The sequence below is a fragment of the Chaetodon auriga genome, chromosome 4 (assembly GCF_051107435.1).
Source record: "Chaetodon auriga isolate fChaAug3 chromosome 4, fChaAug3.hap1, whole genome shotgun sequence".
In the NCBI taxonomy this organism is placed as follows: domain Eukaryota; kingdom Metazoa; phylum Chordata; class Actinopteri; order Chaetodontiformes; family Chaetodontidae; genus Chaetodon; species Chaetodon auriga.
Window position 1 is genome coordinate 807,674 of NC_135077.1, and position 19,611 is coordinate 827,284.

Consider the following 19,611-nt stretch of genomic DNA (forward strand, 5'->3'; position numbering starts at 1 on the left):
CTCCTCTCGTCTTCATGGAGCTTCATGGTGACGTTCGGACACAACTTCAGTGTTTCTGCTTTGCTCTCATCACGTCATTTTGAGAGAAAAGGCTGTCAAACACCTGAGTTCACTTCCTGCTGGGCAGCAAACAGCAGACAGACTCAGAGACCAGCTGGTGGACGTTTAGCATTTAGCAGCTAAAGAGCAGAGGTGGAGGAGACCAAACACAGAGCTCAAAGAGAGAGAAGACTGGAACGAGACGCACTAACCGGGCAGACCCACCAGAGCTTGTTTTACCTGAAGCCAGCAGGTGAAAGCACCTGAGGGTGTGATCCATAAACTCTCTCATCTTCGTATTGTCCACTTCCGTCTGTGTCACTCAGGTGTTTGATCACTTCGTCACATTCAGCGTCTGCAGTTTGTAAAGACTGCTCCTCTGTAGATCTGACAGCAGCTTCAGACCCGATCCTCCGGGATCGGTCCTGCTCAGATCCAGCTCTCTGAGCGAATGGTTCAACCTGAGAGCCGAGGCCAGGAACTCACAGCAGCTCTCAGTGCACTCTGACAACCTGCCAGAGAAACAACAGCCTTTATCCAGCTTCAGTATCTCCATCCGAGACACAGTCTGAACCATAATCCAGAACAAAGCAATGCTGGTTTTTACACTTTGGTTTGTAAATCTGCTACCAACAGGCTGAAAAACAGGTGAAATCACAAGGCCAGAGTCAAAAAACACAAGCAACTGGAGCCACGCAACAGAACCAGGCTAGCTGTTTCCCCCTGATTCCCGTCATTATGCTAAGCTAAGCTAAGCTAAGCTAAGCTAAGAAGCTGCTGGCTGTAGCTTCATATTAACCACACACAGACATGAGAGTGGAATCAATCTGAACATCTAAAAACTATAAACCATTTATACATAGTTTTAGTTTTAGCTTTGATTTAAAAATGAAAAAACTCACCTCAGCACCTCCAGGCAGCACTGGGGTTTCCTCAGCCAATCAGAAAGCAGCTTCACCCCCTCATCTGTCAGCCGATTGTAGCTCAGGTCGAGCTCTTTGAGAGCAGAGGAGCAGGTGAGGGCAAAGGTCAAAGACCGGCAGCAGGACGCAGTCAACAGGCAGCATTTCAGGCTGGAGGAAGACATTCAGACAGTTTCACATCAGTTTGTTCTGTCCTGTGGACTCTGATCAGCTGAAGGTTCTCTATTAACAGATGATGGCAGAACAATCTAAGTCTGTGGAACACTGAATATGAAATATTCCTCATATGAGGTGAGTTTTAGTGTGAAAACAGCCTCACACACCTGACGTCTATCTCTGCACACCTGTGTGTGACAGGTGTGTTGCTGGGCAGCATTCCTGTCACTTTGGTTCAAGGTGTGATCACGGCCTCAGTACTCACCTCAGTGTCTCCAGGTGACAAAGCGGCTCAGCCAGGAACTCCGACAGGTTCTCGGCACCGACGTCCCAGAGCTCATTTCTTGTCAGATCCAGAACTCTGAGGTGGGCTGGGTTTGACTTCAGACTGGAAGCCAGCGCAGCACAGCCTCGCTCTGTGAGCCGACAGCCTGCCAGTCTGAGGGGAAACAGGTGGAACTTAGAGGTGGTGACATGCAGCTCCAGACCCTGACCCTGACCCTGACCCTGACCATGACGAAGAATCGGGGGGAGACATTCCCCTTTATTTGTCACACACATGCGAGCATGGCACACGAGGTGAAATTTGACTTCCGCCTTTGACCCCTGACCCCTGACCCCTGACCTGGAGGCTGAGCTTCAGATCAGATTCACACGTACGTGATGTGTTCAGTATGTGTGAATGTGCAGACAGAGAGTCCTTAATATTACACGTTGCAGCTTTGCACACTGACCACCTTCACACTGTTTGGGTCAGATTTAACGCTTCTCTTTGTAGATATTTTGCTTTTATTCTTACTGTTTTATTTGTTTTTATCTGTTGAACTTTTCTGCTGCGAATGTCTGTCTGAATGATGCAGCCTTACGTTGGCCTGTTGATGGACGTGTAAAGAAGAGGGAATCTATCCATCATTGTTCAGACAGGTCTCAAAGCTCCTCAGCTTCTTCCCAAGACTGAGCCCAGTTCATTTGTTCCTCACGACCCCTCCTCTAAATATTAAAACGGTGAAGTCAAGCACGGCAGCCTGACGCGTTCAGAGCCTTCGTCATCTCGAGGTGAACCTTCACTGTGAGTCTGAGGACTGTCTCACCTCAGTGTGTCTACTTCACAGCTTGGATCCCTCAGCAGAGCAGCGATGTCCATCACTGCTTCGTCGCCCAGGTCGTTCCCTCCCAGATCCAGTTCCCTCAGCTGGGAAAGGTTTGAGGCCAGAGCTGAGGCCAGAGCTGCAGCACTTTCCATTTGGAGTTTTGTATTGGAAAGGCTTTACAAGAAATCAAAGAATAAAACGAAATGAAATCAATGAATGTCTTCTTTTTCAGTCCGAGACCTATAAACCGGCACAAAGCCCCAGTTCAACCCCAGGTGACATTTTCAGTGGCTGCTGACAAAAACAAGCTGTTTATGATCATTTCTGTGCGTCCAGTAAGACCACAACAAGTTTAGCCTAGCTTAGCACAAAGACTGGAAGCAGGCGGAAACTGCTAGCCTTGCTCCATTGTCTTTTTTATGTGTTGTATCTCATTAGCTATCCAGCTAGCCGGCAGTCCACCCTGTAATCAACTGAGTTTAGCTGAAACACAATAATTAGCGGTGGTTTCCCTTAAAGCTTTTATGTTAAATGAATTTGAAGACTAGTTGGACTCACCTTTGCCAAATCTTACCATAATCTCTCCAACTTGCAGTCGGGATGCTTCAGAAAGCCACAGAGCAGAGCGACTGCCTGTCCTCCAAGACTGTTCCTGCTCAGATCCAGGTTTTTCAGGTGAGACGGGTTCCAGCCGAGAGCCAGAGGTTCCCTTGTGAGTCCACACTCACATAACCTGCAGACAGGAGAGACACCAGGCTCTCAGCTGTTTGCTTTGGAGCAAGACCACCAAGAATTTCACTGTGGATAGTCCTGGTCCCCAGAGGACGGACCCCGTCTCCCCTAACACCACCATCAAGGTCAAAGCTATGAAATCACCCTGATCACATTTCCTGTTCCTCTGAGGATGTACCCTTTAGATTTTAATGACCCAGCATTGGTGGACCTATTTTAGCTCCACTACTGGTAAGACGCTAAGAACAGAGGAATCAAATGCTGCTAACTGGGGTTTGATGTCAGAGGTTTGACCCTGAACATGGGAATGCTGCTTTCAGTTTGTCATAACACCAGGCGGTGAGGAGGAAACTTCAGAAGGCGGCTGCCTCCTCAGATATGAAGCACTTTGTTCATGTTGAACAGGGACACACACAGAGTTCATCGGTCAGGTCACACATACATTAAAAATGTGGTTATATGATAAACTGACATCACACAGATTCACCTCAGTGTTTCCAGAGAGCATCTGTTGAGCGCCTCTGAAAGCAGCTCCAGTCCCTCGTTGTGAAATCTGTTCCTGCTGAGATCGAGCTCTCTCAGGTGGGACGGGTTCGAAGCCAGACCACCAGCCAAAGACTGGCATCCTTTCTTTGTGACACCACATTCTTCCAAACTGCACCAAAAGAAGCAGAAACAGTGTTTATACACCATGAAGCTCGTGGAGGTTTGATCAGCATCAACAGTAAAACCACGTCTGCACCTGAGCACCACTGCCTTTTCTAGCTGTTCCAGGTTCATTACTCTACGATTCCAGTTTGCATGTACGTGAAACGGCTTCATTTGTTTCAGATGGGAACGTGATTCACTGTGGCTCCGTTCAGCTTTGAGCTGTTCAGTTTAGTGAACGGCCTCATATGTGCTAAATCCTGTCGACAAAAGTTAGCTCATGAGCAGGTCTAAACCCCCATCATTATTATTATAATAACAATCATTTCATTCATATTGAGCTTTTCAAGCTTTGGCACAAGGTTACAGAGTAAAGAATGTGTTTAGCTTAGCTTAGCACAAGGAATAGAAGCAGGGGGAAAGTGTTAGCCTAGCTCCATTCAAAGTGAAAAATTCCACCTTTCAACACTTCCAACAGCTGCACAGTCTGACTGTTAGCTAACCAGCTACTAACCAGTCCATCCTGCAGCCGGCTGGGTTCAGCTGACAGTCCAGTTAGGACAGAGATCAAACCAAAAACCCGACAATGAGTCCCCTAACTGCAGCTAAAGCCACAATGTCTCCTCTCTAAATATCCATCAGCTGTCCAATAAAGAAGAATCATAGCTTGTAAATCAGATGGGGTTTTCCCATTGGTGGAGCTAAGCTAACCATTTCCTCCCGGATGGAAGGATTGTTTAAAAATACCAGATCAGTTTAAAAATTGTTAAAGATGAGAAATTTGCATGTTCGTCACACATTTGAAGGGAAACATCTGCTGCATGTCTGTTAAGACAACTTTAAGGTGTGTTAACAGAAGTCACACACATGCTGTGCGCCTGTAAAATAATGGCCTTAAAGTGAAGGGCTGGGATATTCTGACCGGATTCTCTGGAGTTTGCAGTTTGGACTCTTGAGACCGTTGGAAAGCACTGTCACTCCAGAGTCCTGCAGTTTGTTTCTGCTCAGGTCTAACTCCTCCAGACCAGAAGAGTCCAAGCTGAGGACGGATGAAATATACTTGCAGCATCTGTCAGTGAGGTTACAGTCACGAAGCCTGAAGTGAAAAACAAAATGACTGTTAGCATTCGGCGAACGCTCTCCTCTGGCCCTCTATGAACCTGAGAGCTCCAGAGCAGCTGGCTTTCTTCGATACTCACAAAGCTGTCTTTGAGACTCTGAGCACAGGCAGCAGCCTCTCCAGAACCTCATCTGATCTGTGGTATTTCTTCAGGTCAAAGACTTCCAGCTCGTCTTTGGAAACCAGCAGCAGAAAGGCCAGAGCTGACCAGTGTGAAGGGGAGATTTTACTAACATCTCCTGAGCTCTGGTACTTCTGGACTTGCTCTACCAGAGACTGATCACCCAGCTCGTTTAAACAGTGGAACAGATTGATGCTTTTGTCGGTGTAGGACAGTTTCCTGATCTTCTCGTGAATGTAGGTGATCGTCTGCTGGTTGCTCTGCGGACGTCTTCTTTTAAATCCAAACACTTTCTGAAGAAGCTCCTGGTTCTGATGCTGTGACAGACCGAGCAGGAAGCGCAGGAACAGGTCCCACTGTCCGTAATCGCTGACCAAAGCCAAATCCACCGCGTTCTTGTGGAGGAGGATGATGGGAAGTTCTCCTTTCTCCGATGCCACTTTCACACTCGTCTGACTGGGAAGCAGATTTTCTCCACCTTCTATGAAGGTCTCTAAAACATACAGAGCTGCAAGAAACTCCTGAACACTTAAATGTATGAAAGAGTAAATCTCTTGTTTGTAAAGACCAAATTCTTTTCTTATGATCTGCGTGCAAACTCCAGAATAAACTGCAGCTTCTTTGAGGTCAATTTTACAGCTTTTCAAGTCGTTTTCGTAGAAGATTATGTTCTTCTTCTGCAGCTGTTCAAACGCCAACTTTCCCAACTTCATGATCACGTCTGTATCGGTTTCAGCCGGCTGATAATCCTTCTCGTGCTTCCGTTTGGTCTGGATGATCAGGAAGTGAGTGTACATTTCCGTCAGAGTCTTGGGTAACTCGCCTCTGTGAGTTTCTGTGAGGAGACTCTGGAGAGCCGTGGCTGAAATCCAGCAGAAGACTGGGATGTGACACATGATGTACAGACTCCTCAACGGCTTGGACCGGAGATGACTGAAGATCTTCTGAGCCACGTCCTTGTTGCTAAGATTCTTCTGGAAGTACTCCTCCTTCTGCTCGTCGTTGAAGCCTCGTACCTCGGTCACCCTGTCGATGAACTCGGAGGGGATCATGGTGGCAGCGGCCGGTCTGCTCGTGATCCAGATGGAGGCATTGTGCAGCAGTTTTCCTCTGATTAAGTTGGTCAGAAGGACGTCGAGTGTCGTATCGTCTGTGACGCTGCGGCAGGTCTCGTTGTTCTTGAAGTCCAGAGGGAACTTGCTTTCGTCCAGGCCGTCGAAGATGAACAAAACGCTCGAGTTGTTGTAGTCTGACATTTCTAAATCTTTGACTTCTGCAAAAGAACAAGTTATTAACTTCATAAGACTCCAAGACTTGTCTTTTAGTAAATTCAGCTCTCTGAATGTGAATGGAAAGACGAACTGAGTGCTTTGGTTGGCTTCTCCTCTGGCCCAGTCCTGAGTGAATTTCTGCACGGCCACAGTTTTTCCAATGCCGGCGATTCCCTTCGTCAGGACTCTCTGAGGAGGGTTTTCCTCCTTTGGTAACGGTTTAAAAATGTCATTGAGTTGGATTTTCTTCTCCTCACTCGGACACCTTCTGCATTCTAAGTCGACCACTTCGTGTTCGCTGTTGACCTCCCCGCTGCCTCCCTCCGTGATGTAGAGCTCCGTATAGATCTTGTTTAAAGAAGCCGGTGATCCGTCTTCCTTCGTTCCTTGAAACAGATTCCTTGTTGTAGTTTCAAGGTAAGATTTTAGTTCAGTTTGGCACCTTTGGATGTTTCCTGAAAGATGAACAAAATCACAGTCACATGAGAATCACTGCACGAATGTTTGCACATGAACGCTTCGTTTTCAGACAGACTCAAACGCCACAAAACCAAGAACCAGACCAGAACCACCAGAGCCGAGACTGAAGGGAGAACTGGTTGTGGCTCAGGTCCAGATTGACTTTGACATCTGACAGCTGACGCTCACTAACTTTGCTGTCATGTCACATTTTCAGCATCATCGCCTTCATCAAACTTCACTCGAGCTGCGTTTTAAAGGAGGGCTGAGATGAACTGTTTCCTCGTGAAAAATCAGTTTAACGTGCGTCACACGTTCACGTCTTTAAGCAGCACAGCACCTTCGGTTTTGGGAGAAACGGCATCGGCCTCTTCTGTCCCGACAGGAGGCCGAACTGAAACAGAAACAAGCAGCATTAATTGATCTATTTCTATTTACATTTATTTGACGTCCTCGCGCAGGGGAGGCGTTTACCGTATGTGTTGTTGACGGTGACGTTCAGATGAGCATCTCTTTGTGCATGAACACCAGAGAACTGAGGCGAGTTGACGACGCTTCCGTTCTGAGCGCTGACCGTCGCACTTCCTGCTCCCCTCTGAGCTTCAGCTGGTCGAGAAAAGACCAAACAATCAGTGAACATCAGACTCAGGCTGTGGACGTCAGCTGTACCTGAATCTGCCTCATCTACCTGATGAGGGTAAATCTGTCCGCTGAGGCTTCAGAGGGTCAAAGGTGCTGGAGGTGTTTCTCAGAGGGCATCAGACCAGGTGTGACTGAGTGACCGAGTGAATGAGTGAGTGTGTGACTGAGTGACTGAGTGAATGTGTGACTGAGTGACCGAGTGAGTGTGTGAGTGTGTGACTGAGTGAGTGTGTGAATGAGTGACTGAGTGACCGAGTGAGTGTGTGAGTGTGTGACTGAGTGAGTGTGTGAATGAGTGACTGAGTGAATGTGTGACTGAGTGAGTGTGTGAATGAGTGAATGTGTGACTGAGTGACCGAGTGAGTGTGTGAGGGTGTGACTGAGTGAGTGTGTGAATGAGTGACTGAGTGAATGTGTGACTGAGTGAGTGTGTGAATGAGTGAATGTGTGACTGAGTGACCGAGTGAGTGTGTGAGGGTGTGACTGTGTGACTGAGTGAATGAGTGAGTGTGTGACTGAGTGACTGAGTGAATGAGTGAGTGTGTGACTGAGTGACTGAGTGAGTGTGTGAGTGTGTGACTGAGTGAGTGAGTGAATGTGTGAGTGTGTGACTGAGTGACTGAGTGACCGAGTGAGTGTGTGACTGAGTGACTGAGTGAATGTGTGACTGAGTGACCGAGTGAGTGTGTGAGGGTGTGACTGAGTGACTGAGTGACTGAGTGAGTGTGTGAGTGAGTGACTGAGTGACCGAGTGAGTGTGTGACTGAGTGACTGAGTGAATGTGTGACTGAGTGACCGAGTGAGTGTGTGAGGGTGTGACTGTGTGACTGAGTGAATGAGTGAGTGTGTGACTGAGTGACTGAGTGAGTGTGTGAGTGTGTGACTGAGTGACTGAGTGAGTGTGTGAGTGAGTGAATGTGTGACTGAGTGACTGAGTGAATGAGTGAGTGTGTGACTGAGTGACTGAGTGAGTGTGTGACTGAGTGAATGAGTGACCGAGTGAGTGTGTGAATGAGTGAATGTGTGACTGAGTGACTGAGTGACCAAGTGAGTGTGTGAGGGTGTGACTGAGTGACTGAGTGAGTGTGTGACTGAGTGACTGAGTGAGTGTGTGAGTGTGTGAGTGTGTGACTGAGTGAGTGTGTGAGTGTGTGACTGAGTGACTGAGTGACTGAGTGAGTGAGTGAATGTGTGAGTGTGTGACTGAGTGACTGTGTGACTGAGTGACTGTGTGAGTGTGTTAGTGTGTGACTGTGTGAATGTGTGACTGAGTGACTGAGTGTGTGAGTGTGTGACTGAGTGACTGAGTGACTGTGTGACTGAGTGAATGTGTGAGTGTGTGAGTGTGTGGACGCTGCCTGCTGCTTCAGACCTTCAGAGGAAATGCACGTTTGTGCTGCAGAACAGGAAAACTCAAACCACAGAGAGGAAACCTGCTGCTGAGTCACAGCTCGTCTTTCTTCCCTTCTGAAACTCATGACGAGTATGAATGAACGAGGACTCCGCCGGGGACGACCGTCTGCCCACCGACGGGACCTGGACGTCTGACTGAAAGTCTGCTGTCCAGTTCAACAGTGAAAGTTTCTCTGAGCTCAGCTTGAATCTCACTTCAACACCTGGACGTACCTGCAGCATTTATCACGACCGGTCTGGAGCCTCCAGGTCACGAACACTGAGACGGACTTGACGGTGAAGTCTGAGACATCTTTGGACATCTCAATACGTCTCCTGTCTTTACATGCTGATTTTCAGTTTTCTGCCTTTAACCTCTGATCCTCACTGACATGATTATTTTGGTAAAGAGACACGTGGTCCCTCTCTGTCTGTCCCTGCACGCCGTCATGAAAAGGACCAAAACAATGAGTGAAGTGTTTCTGGGTGAAACTTGTCCTTGTGCAGACAGCTTGTGTTTGTTGGAGAACACGTCTTTTCTCCGACACTCAAGGACTTCCTGTTAAAGGATCTTACTTTCATGTTGACACAGTCACTTGAATTCATGCCAACGTGTTTTCACGAGCTGACAACAGAACCGCGGTGAAGTGATTATTCCTCAAACTCACACTGATCAGACGCACCGATTCCAGTCAGCTCGTCTGCTTTTCAGCCTCCTGGCCAAGCAGGTCGAGTCATGTCAGCTGTGTTACAGTTTTCACAGAGTGAATCATTGTTGACTGTCTGCAGAGCTCAACGTGAAAGAATTCACTCTGCACATCAACGAATCAGCGATACATGAGGAGGAAAATCAGAAACCATCTCACCACTCTGAGCTGCTGCCTGGCCGGTTGTTGCCTGGTTTCCCATCCTGCATCCTCTCACCGACACATCTGACTTCAGGGGAATAAACATCACACAGAAAATAATACAAAGAGCAGAAATAAAGACGAGACTTAATATCTCAAAACCTTTCTTTCAGTTTCCAAACTCACCGTCAGGTATCCTGGAAGATCGGCTGATCCCAGTGAGAGAAGAAGAAGTTCAAGTTCACTTCAGAGTTCACCCAGTCGGAGCAGAGATGGAAGTCAGAGCAGTCGTTTAATCATCTGATGACGTCAGACAAGAGGAAGTGATTCTGCTTTGTGTTAACACCCATTTCACCCGTCAGACTGCCCGTTTACCACCTTTAACTGAAAGCCTACAAGACCCTTTCCTTTCTTCAACGAAAGAAAAACATTACTAATGCATACAAAACACACAATGACATTATTTTCTATCATAAAAAGAGATGCTTAGATTTACAAAATAATCTTCTGCCTGTTCAACATCAACAGCTGAGAAGGCTTTTTGCCTCTCAGGTAACAGGAAGTGACTGACAGGAAGCCTGCAGACAACGTGCAGGGCTGAAAAAGCTCCTTCACCTCCTTTTCAATTCATCCATTTCCATTCAATCCATTTTTGTTTGAAGATAATTCTCCTAAAGGCAGCTTGAATTAGAGCACGCTGCAGTAAACGACGTGGCTCTTTGTGGTTTTATGAACATTTGACAAGGTATTTGGATATTTGGAATTTAAAGTGGAAAAATGAGAGTAACCAGATAAAGTGGTGCAGGATTAATGACTGAAAAGAGAGGTGTCATCGTGGCCATCAGTCTCTGTGACCGTGGCTGTCTTCAGGTTTTGAGGCTTTGCAGCAAGTCGTATTGATCATGTGTTCAAAGCAGCGAGCAGTGGATGTGATGTGAGCGACACCTGCTGCTCAAACACACGCACTGCAGTCAGATCCTCAGAAAACTTTCCAAAAAGCTTCAACTTCACTTCCTGCAGCGTTGAGACGGCTGAGAAAGGAGGAGTTGAAGGAGCAGAGAGCAGGAGGACGTCAGTCTGAGGAGTCAAAGTCGCTTTAGCTGCTTCGTTCAGACCTCGACTCTTCAAACACAAATATGAGCAAAAAGAACGTTTTCCTCTGCGTTCAGGCCTCTCCTTCACACACCAACAGTGTTTGAAGGAGAGCAGCTACATGAATGGGTGAATGGGTGAATGGGTGAATGGGTGAATGCTGATGTGTGTCGTAAAGCCCTTTGAGTGATCAGCAGATCAGATTAGATTTATAACTGCTGCCCATGTGATTGATGGATCGGGTTCGATTCTCGCTGCAGGCACCAGGTGTGTCCTCCACCAGGCCTTCGGTGCCTGCTGCTCGAGGAGGGCCTTTCTGAGTTTGCATGTTCTCCCCGTGTTCACCTGGGGTATCCTCCGTAAAAATATACCCCCACTAAAAAAACATGCAAGAAGATCACCACCTGACCAATGGTGATGCCGAAGATGGGTCCCCGGGCGCCGGTCTGGCTGCCCACCGCTCCTGGTCTGCCGCGGAGGAGGGACGACCAGGATGGGTTAAAGGTGGAAGGCAAATTTCACCTCGTGTGCTGTGTTCGCATGTGTGTGACAAATAAAGGGGAATGTCTCCCCCCGATTCTTCTTCTTCTTCTTCTTCTTCTATAATAATGGAAAATAAAAGTTACGTGCGTTTGAGTGACAGGAGGATGTGGACAATCAGAGGAGGCGGGAACAAAATGAGGAAGTAAACTGAGGCCCAAACCCAAAGCAGTCCCCCCCCACCCTCTCTCACTGTGAAGGGTCCACCACATCAGTGTCATTCCACCAGTTACCCTTCAGGGGGAGGGGGTCATGTCCTGGAGGTTTGACCAGGTGTGGCCTCCATCAGTGGCACCTGCAGCGTGGACAGACGCTGGACAGTGGACGCTGAGAGGAGCTCGGCCTTCATCTCCGCACTAACTCTGCGAATCATTCGGTGCATCGTGACGCTGTGGAGTCACTGCAGAGAGGGATCGGGCGTGAGCTGAGCACCTCCGTCTGCAGACCCAGCCGAGGTCCTTCAGAGAGGAAATACACAATCGGTCCTGGTCTCTGCAGGCCGGCCTCTGGATGTGCATATTAAGTAAGGATGGAGGCAGCAGCATTCAAGAGCTTGAACACCATCCTGTTTAATTAAGAGACCCTCCACTCAGAGCCATGAGAGTGACCCCACACAGACGGAGTGGGTGGAGGAATCGGAGCAAAGCGACGGTCAGCGCCGCCTTTGGTTCAGTGTTTGCTGCACCGTCTCATGTAAAAGTCACTCACCTGTGTGTCCCAAGATTCTCTAAAGTCACAGTTCGTGCACTGATTTTCATCCACACGAGGAGCCAAATGTTGGCTCTGCAGAGCCGAGCAGAGCTGAGCATCAGCACGACACAACACAGTGACAGGGATCAACAGTTTATTTTAGCTGAAACAAACACACGAAGATGGACCGGGACTGACGGCGCCTCATGACGTCTCCATCAGAACAATGTAAACTCACAGTCTGCTCATTGTGTCCCATGACTTTCTCACCTGGAGCTCGCTCAGGAGCCATCATGTGACTGAAGTACAGAACTTATACAATAAACACCATAACAACGGATAAGAGTTTAGCTTCATTAGATTGTTTGCAGTCATGTGACGTTAAATTCAGATGGAGGGCAGGAAGTGAAAACTGCAATGGACGAAATGGAGGAAAGTTCTTCCTGTGCTAGTTTAGATGAAATGATGAGAGAAAGGTGCGAACAGAAAATCAGATCATGTGTTGGATGTGACTCTTACGTCATGAAGAGGAGCCATTTTTTAGCTGAGCTGAAGGTTTTGCTGCTGTTGAGTCAGCAGATAAAACAACTATCTGCTCATTCAGACGTTGTTCTGCTTGAGAAAACAAAAGTTTGGAGGCCAAGACTTTCTGTTAGCGGTTGATCCACGACCTCGGTACCAAAGTGCTCCAGATGACTGTGGTTTGGTTTTTGAAGGTTCATAGTTTTGATCGTCCTGTGGATTAACGAGCAGCAAACGTTCAGCGCCGCGGTGCTGAACGTTGACGTTATGGTCGTTTGCTACGTTAACGGCTCGCTAAGGTCCAATGAAACGCCTCTAAAGACGAGGATGGTCTCTGAACAAGACAGAGTGCGTTATTTACGTCCATCTGTCTCATGTGAAACCGTTAACGCTGATTTAACAAAGTGTTTGTCCTGCTGCTTGTAGCTGTGACTTTAAATCCATCATAGATTTAAAACAATAGTTAATGTTCAACCATTTCCAACATTATCCAAAAAGCTCCTCGTGGTGTCTCTCTTTGATCGATTTAAGCGACTGTAAAGGACACAAAACACCGTCATTCTGAGTGTGTTAAAGCGTTTACTACACAGAAAATCACTTCCTGCCCTCCATCTGCAGTTTGTGCCACAACAAAAGAGCGATGTGATGTCATCACAATCTATTCAGAATTACAAAAACAATGACTTTTTCCAGTGATAAAGAAAACATAAAAGAATAGACTAACACATTTCCCTGAGTGCAACACATACCGAGTGTTGATGCACCACAGCAACTGTCAACAAAACACAGATACATCATTGACAACGTCAGCCATGCAGCACGGTCACATGACAGGAACAAGAAGAAGCTTTGAGTTGGTATGGCTGTCAGCAGAGTGTTCCTCTGCACAGAGACACCGAAGAGGAGCCAGACTCAGAGAAACCGAACCCAAAGCCAGGATAGAGAGGCTCAGTGAAGGTGGTGCTGAAGGTGTGGAGGTGGATCAGTGTGTCAGAGGACACTCTGTAGAAGGACAGAGTGCCGGCAGGACAGTCCACATACACTGCTACTCTGTTAGAGACGGAGGAGGAAGAGGAGGCGGAGGAGGAGGAGGAGGAGGAGGAGGAGGAAGAGGAGAGATGCAGGTCTGTTCTTATCCTATTGTGATAGAAAGAGTAAACATTAACATTAGAGCACCTCAGAGTCCAGGACTGACTGTTGCGTCCAAACCAGCAGTCAGCAGTGTGTCCTTTCCTTTCGATTCCTCCGTAAGCCACTGATATATAAACCACTCCAGTCCACTCCACCTCCCAGTAACACTGACCAGTCAGACGAGTGCGACACAGCAGCTGCTCCCAGAAGTCAAACCTCTCTGGATGTTTAGAATATGGCTGCGTCTCGGTCACTGCTGTCACCGTCTGGTTGCTGTCAGACAGTTTGAGGTTTCTGTGAACTGTCTTTGTGTCCAGTGTGAGTTCACAGGCATCTGATGGACAGAAGAAGACACAAGACAGCAGCACTTTATCATGAACATGAACATGAACAGACTGACTTCATCAGATCAGAACATCACTTCTGTATGTTTTCATCAATCACACACTTACATTTCCTCAGACCAGGTTTCAGCCTCTGCTCTCCACCATGTTCCACCCTGGACGAAGAAACAAAGTCTTCATAAACCTTCACGCAGATCGACCATTGAGACAGACAGCTTCCAGTGCACTGGCACTTAATGGACTGAAAACCACACCAACAGACTGAACCGAGACAGAGAAACAGTGTGTGAGCTGTTCATACCCGAGAGTGTCCAGTCTGCAGTGAGGATCCTCCAGTCCAGCAGACAGCAGCGTCACTCCTGAGTCTCCTGGATGATTGTAGCTCAGGTCCAGCTCTCTCAGACGGGAGGGGTTGGATCTCAGAGCTGAGGCCAGAGAAGTAAAGCCTTCCTCTGTGATCATACAGCCTGACAGCCTGGAGACACACACACACACACACACACACACACACACACACACACACACAGATAATCGGTATCGTCGCTGACATCATCCTGTACAGCCAACAACATTTATATGGCCATCATCAAAAGCTGAATCCTGACCTGAGAATCTCCAGTGTACAGTTTGGACTCTCCAGTCCAGCAGAGAGCAGCTTCACTCCTGAGTCCTGCAGGTCGTTGTTACTCAGGTCCACCTCGCTCAGAGTACAGGACGTGGACTTGAGGACCGAGGACAGAGCTTCACAGCTTCTCCGTGACAGATTACAGCTGCTAAGTCTAAGGGAGGATTTGTGACAAAGACAAACACACGTCCTCACTGATTGGTTGAGGTGAACACTCAAGCACTGGAGTCTCAGGTGGTAAGAAAAAACAATCTGACAGATTCAATTGATCAATAATGATATAGTTACTACGTGCAGTTATCTGTGCACCTACAGAGCTTTGTTGGAGGCTTTGACCACCGGCAGCAGCCTCAGAAGAACCTCCTCTGAAGCAGAGTATTTCTTCAGGTCAAACACGCCCAGATCTTTTCCTGATGACAGTAAGATGAAGCCCAGAGCTGACCACTGAGCAGGAGACAGTTTATGTGTGGAGAGACTTCCTGAACCCAGGTACTGCTGGATCTGATCCACTAGAGAACAATCATTCAGTTCGTTCAGACAGTGGAACAGATTGATGCTTCTCTCTGGAGACAGATTCTCACTGATCTTCTCCTTGATGTACTCAACCTTTTTCTGACTGTTCTGTGGGGTACTTTTTGTAGATGTCACCAGATCTTGTAGGAGAGTCTGATTGGTCTGCAGAGAAAGACCCAGGAGGAATCGGAGGAACAGATCCATGTGTCCATTTGGACTCTGTAAGGCCTTGTCCACAGCACTCTGGTAGAAATATTTAGGCTGTAGAGATGCTGGTTGTTCTTCCGAGAGAAGATTGACTCCAGACTTGATGAAGGTCAAATGAACATGAAGAGCAGCCAGAAACTCCTGAACACTCAGGTGGATGAAGCAGAACACCTTGTCCCGGGAGAGTCCTCTCTCCTCTATGTAGGTCTGTGTGAACACTCCTGAGTACACCGAGGCTGCTCTGATATTGAAGCCACATCCTTTCAGGTCTGATTTACAGAAGATCAGGTTTCCTTTCTGCAGCTGCTCAAAAGCCAGTTTTCCCAGAGACTCAATCATCTTCCCGCTCTTTGGATTCCAGAGTGAATCTGTCTCAGCTCCTCCATCATACTTCATACTCTTCATTTTGGAATGAACCACCAGGAAGAGGATGTACATCTGAGTCAGGGTCTTGGGCAGCTCTCCTTCCTCCCTGGTCTTCACCACGTCCTCCAGGACTGTGGCAGTGATCCAGCAGAAGACCGGGATGTGGCACATGATGTGGAGGCTTCGTGATGTCTTGATGTGGGAGATGATTCTGCTGGCCTGCTCCTCGTCTCTGAACCTCTTCCTGAAGTACTCCTCCTTCTGCCGGTCAGTGAACCCTCTGACCTCTGTCACCATGTCAACAAAATCAGAGTGGATCTGATTGGCTGCGGCAGGTCGTGTGGTTATCCAGAGGCGAGCAGAGGGGAGCAGATTTCTGTTGATGAGGTTTGTCAGCAGCACATCCACAGAGGTGGACTCTGTCACGTCGAAGTCTTCGTCCCGGTTTCTATTGGTGGAACAGTCCAGTTTGATGTGGCTCTCGTCCAGTCCGTCCAGGATAAACAGAAGCTTGAAGGTGCTCTTGTCATAGTTGGTGTTTCCTGATGATTGCAGAGTTTTAAAGATGTGATTAAGAGCTTCTTCCTCGATGTGTCTGGTCTCCCTGATACATTCATGAATGAGCTTTGCCAAACATAATTTCTCCCCCTTCCATAAATTGAGCTGACGGAAGGTGAAGGGGAATATGAGGTGCACGTCTTGATTGGCTCGTCCTTCAGCCATGTCCAACACAAACTTGCGCACAAGAAATGTTTTGCCAATTCCTGCAATTCCACTGGTTAGCACAGTTCTGATGGGTTTATATCTTCCAGAGGGGGGTTTGAATATGTCACTGAGTTTAATTGGTTCCTCTGTTTCTGCAGGCTTCCCCCCGTCCTCAATCTGCCAGACCTCATGCTGGGTGTTGATGTGTATGTCACCCCCTGCGGTGATGAACAGCTCTGTGTAGATATCTTCCAGACGTTGCTCGTCCTTCTTCTTCGCCCACCCCTCTTGTGCACACATGAACTTGTCCTGGAGGTTTGACTGAAGCGTTTGTTGGTAATGTGAGATGTGTTGTGGCTCTGGTACTGGAACGACCAGATCTGTGTGACGTAAGTAGAAACACAACATGAAATTAGGTACAGTGCAACCACAGCACTGGACTGGTGACCACTGCACAGTCCTGTGGCTTCAGTTTGACTGTTCGCCTGCAGTCCACATACGCACTCTCACTCTCGCTCACATGACCAGAAACCTGCAGCTTCTATTTCTTTTATTCTCACGACCAAATCACAGCCAAAGCTTTACACATCACTGCAGTCGGAACGTGTATAATTGTCCCTGGTACATCGGACGTTAGGACTGAGCGTTCAGGGCGGACACTTAACTTGTCTTTGCGTTGCCTTTATCTGTGATTGCTGTGAATTGAAAATTTGCCTCCCGTTAATCCTGAACTCAATCAGTGTTCTGATTCTATACATGTTCAGGGTTTCTTCAGGATTCAGCAAAACAAAGTTAACATGTTTACGACACAGAATCAAAGGTGAAAACTTCTTCGCAGCCTATCAGCCGAGCCCAGGTACTCTGATGCTGCGCTGACTAAATCTTCAAAGTCGTCCATCTTTGCTCTCTCTCAGTTGTAATCGAGTCACAGTGTCTCACACTGACAATAAAACGTACTTACACTTTATTTTTTCAAACTTCTGACCACACTTGGCCTTTCAGGGCTTCCATACACACCAGACAACACAGCAGCTGTACCTTCTCTCTGAGACGAGGACGGTCCTCCGTTCTCTGAAGTCTCTCCACCATCGCTGACGTCCACTGACACAGAGAGACAGATGATGTTATATTTTCAATCTGACTCATTACTTACTGTTTATCATGAGGTTAATCAGTGCTTATTAATGACTTCTTCACTTCAGGTGGTTTTTAAAACGGCTCTGTGTTGTGTACTGTAGGTTGTACAGTTTCGTCTTGGATAGTTGAGTCACTGAAGTGCAGATATTCTGGACAGTGTACAGGTGGCTGACAATGTCCTGCTGTCCACTGAGGAGGGTCTACACTCACAGGCCCTGTCCTGAAACACCGCTGCTGCCCAAATCACTTCACTGGAGATGCTTTAGAAAGGAGGAGGCAGCTTAGAGTCACTTCCTGTCTCTGTGTCACATGGGTACGTCCTCTCACATAATGATTGACAACCTTTTCTCATAACTGTGAGATCAGGCCTCCATTCGTTTCTTTGATGAGTACAACACACGAGAGACCCTCGTCACAGCTATTGTGTCGTCAGCCCACTTCTTTCATCTGAACATAGAAATAAAAGAAAAAAGTGTGACTGACCTTCTAGTGCTGATCTGAGGTCTGACAGGCTCGGCATCAGATCAATCCTTGGGATCATCTCTAAAACCTTTCCGGTCACCTCCAGAGCTCCGCGAACTCCACAGGCGTTCTCCATCAGAGTCACTGTGTCCACTCGGTCTGCCCCCTCCAGTTTGGACTCTTTGAAGGTTTTGGAGTCTGGAGTTTGGAGCTGCTTCAGGTACCGCTTGAAGCGCTTGAAATCATCCTCACTTAAATCGTCCAGTATGGGCAAAAGGTCTACTGATTTCATCGTGGCTAAAATCAGGCAGTCTCGTCAACCTGAAGACAAACTGTAACACAAATATATGAGAGCAGTGACAGGAGCTCTGATTGGTCAGTACAGGAGCTGCGATGGTGGCCAGTCAGAGCTGCACATCCCAGTAAATTCAGCAGAACTAAGGCAAAATATTAACAGTCACTTAAAGAGCCGACCCGGCTCCTTCACCAACATCCCATAACGATAGGCGGGTGAGGGTCTGGGTCTGGGTCTGGACTGCAGACAGAGCCGTGCTGTTTGAATAAGATAAGATAAGATAAGATACGAGCAGAATGTGGTTTGACATTGTCTTCCTGAAAAAGACGTTGTCTCGGCACCATGTTGCTCCAAAAACTGAACATGTGTTCAGCATTAATGGAGCCTTCACAGATGAGCAGGTGAGCCATGTGCTCTGACGAAGGTGAAACCAATCAGGCGTGTAGGAGGGCGGGAAAATACAGGAAGTGAAATCTGACACACGAAGAAAGAAAAGGGGTAATAACAAAACTAAACAGACCGGATCAGACAACTTTCTGGGTTTGGATGTTTCTGCTCGTTAATTTTCTTTGTTCTTTTTATTCTGTTGTTCTTGTGCCCGTTTGATGTTTTGTGCTGATTTGTCACTTGTGAAGAACTTTGTAACTGCTGCAAACACGGTAAGTCTCATGTACGAACAGACCTCTCTCTTACCGTCACCCTCAATCCCTTTTCTTGTCTTTGTTTATCGTTCCCGCGTTGAGTAATGAATCGCTGATTCATGCAGCGCACACACTGAACACAGGTCAGCGCCCGCTGTGTGTTTTCTCCCTGGCTCTGGTGTTAGTCACTGAAGTTTTCCTTTCTCTTTCAGGAAAACGAAACTATTCTCACTGTCACTGTTTCTAAACTTTATTCTAAAGCCACACTGGCCACGAGCAGACCGTAACCATTAAAACCATAAACAGGCCGTCACCTCAACACGCTGCGATGCGCTGGAGCTGAAGCTGAAGCTGCAAGCCGGTCAGACGAAAACCAGTTTCAGTTCTGCACCCGTTCTCCTGAAATCCTTCATCGTGAGATGTAAAGAATAAACATAACAAAGAAGACAATAAAAGAAGTTGAAAACAGAAGATGAAGAGCAGCTTCATACTGGAGTTACTCACCACCAGAGCCTGAGCCGAATGAATGAATGACGAACTGTTTATCAATCTGCCGCTTGCATCATCCAATCATGTGATGACAGGAAGTAATCCTGCTCTGTGGACAAGGAGTACGTCTGTGCAATATTAACGCCCACATTATTATTATTATTATTATTATTATTATTATTATTATTGTTATTATTATTATTATTGTTATTATTATTATTATTATAGTTACTATTATTAATAGCATTATTATTATTATTGATATTATTACCTGTAGTCCAATGAAAGTGATGAACAAAACTTCTACAAGACAAACTGATTCTGTGAGTACAGACACGAAATAAGATGGAAGTGATTCAGTTAAAGTAGTAAAACTCAGTGAAAGTAAAAGTAAAAGCAAAAGGAGAAGT

At 47.1% G+C, this 19,611-nt stretch overlaps 2 protein-coding genes across 3 annotated transcripts; both read right to left on the minus strand.

The window, feature by feature from the left end:
• Window positions 1-170: 170 nt before the first annotated feature.
• Window positions 171-9,540, minus strand: LOC143319201 (NACHT, LRR and PYD domains-containing protein 12-like). 2 transcript variants are annotated; one of them, XM_076727932.1, is made up of 11 exons: window positions 9,461-9,540; window positions 7,035-7,166; window positions 6,901-6,954; window positions 4,789-6,556; window positions 4,512-4,685; window positions 3,429-3,596; window positions 2,784-2,942; window positions 2,210-2,383; window positions 1,384-1,557; window positions 942-1,112; window positions 171-551 (listed from the first exon to the last, which is right to left on the minus strand). In XM_076727932.1, the coding sequence occupies exons 1-11, from the start codon at window positions 9,501-9,503 to the stop codon at window positions 374-376; spliced, it is 3,195 nt and encodes a 1,064-aa protein (XP_076584047.1). In that variant the 5' UTR covers window positions 9,504-9,540; the 3' UTR covers window positions 171-373. The 2 variants fall into 2 exon arrangements, with proteins under 2 accessions (XP_076584047.1, XP_076584048.1); XM_076727933.1 differs by lacking the exon at window positions 1,384-1,557.
• Window positions 9,541-11,918: 2,378 nt separating this feature from the next.
• LOC143319202 (NLR family CARD domain-containing protein 3-like) lies at window positions 11,919-19,525 on the minus strand. The gene is made up of 9 exons (XM_076727934.1): window positions 19,473-19,525; window positions 19,027-19,329; window positions 17,798-18,108; window positions 17,216-17,278; window positions 14,700-16,557; window positions 14,367-14,540; window positions 14,063-14,236; window positions 13,870-13,916; window positions 11,919-13,751 (listed from the first exon to the last, which is right to left on the minus strand). The coding sequence occupies exons 3-9, from the start codon at window positions 18,066-18,068 to the stop codon at window positions 13,153-13,155; spliced, it is 3,186 nt and encodes a 1,061-aa protein (XP_076584049.1). The 5' UTR covers window positions 18,069-18,108; window positions 19,027-19,329; window positions 19,473-19,525; the 3' UTR covers window positions 11,919-13,152.
• Between the last annotated feature and the right edge of the window lie 86 nt (window positions 19,526-19,611).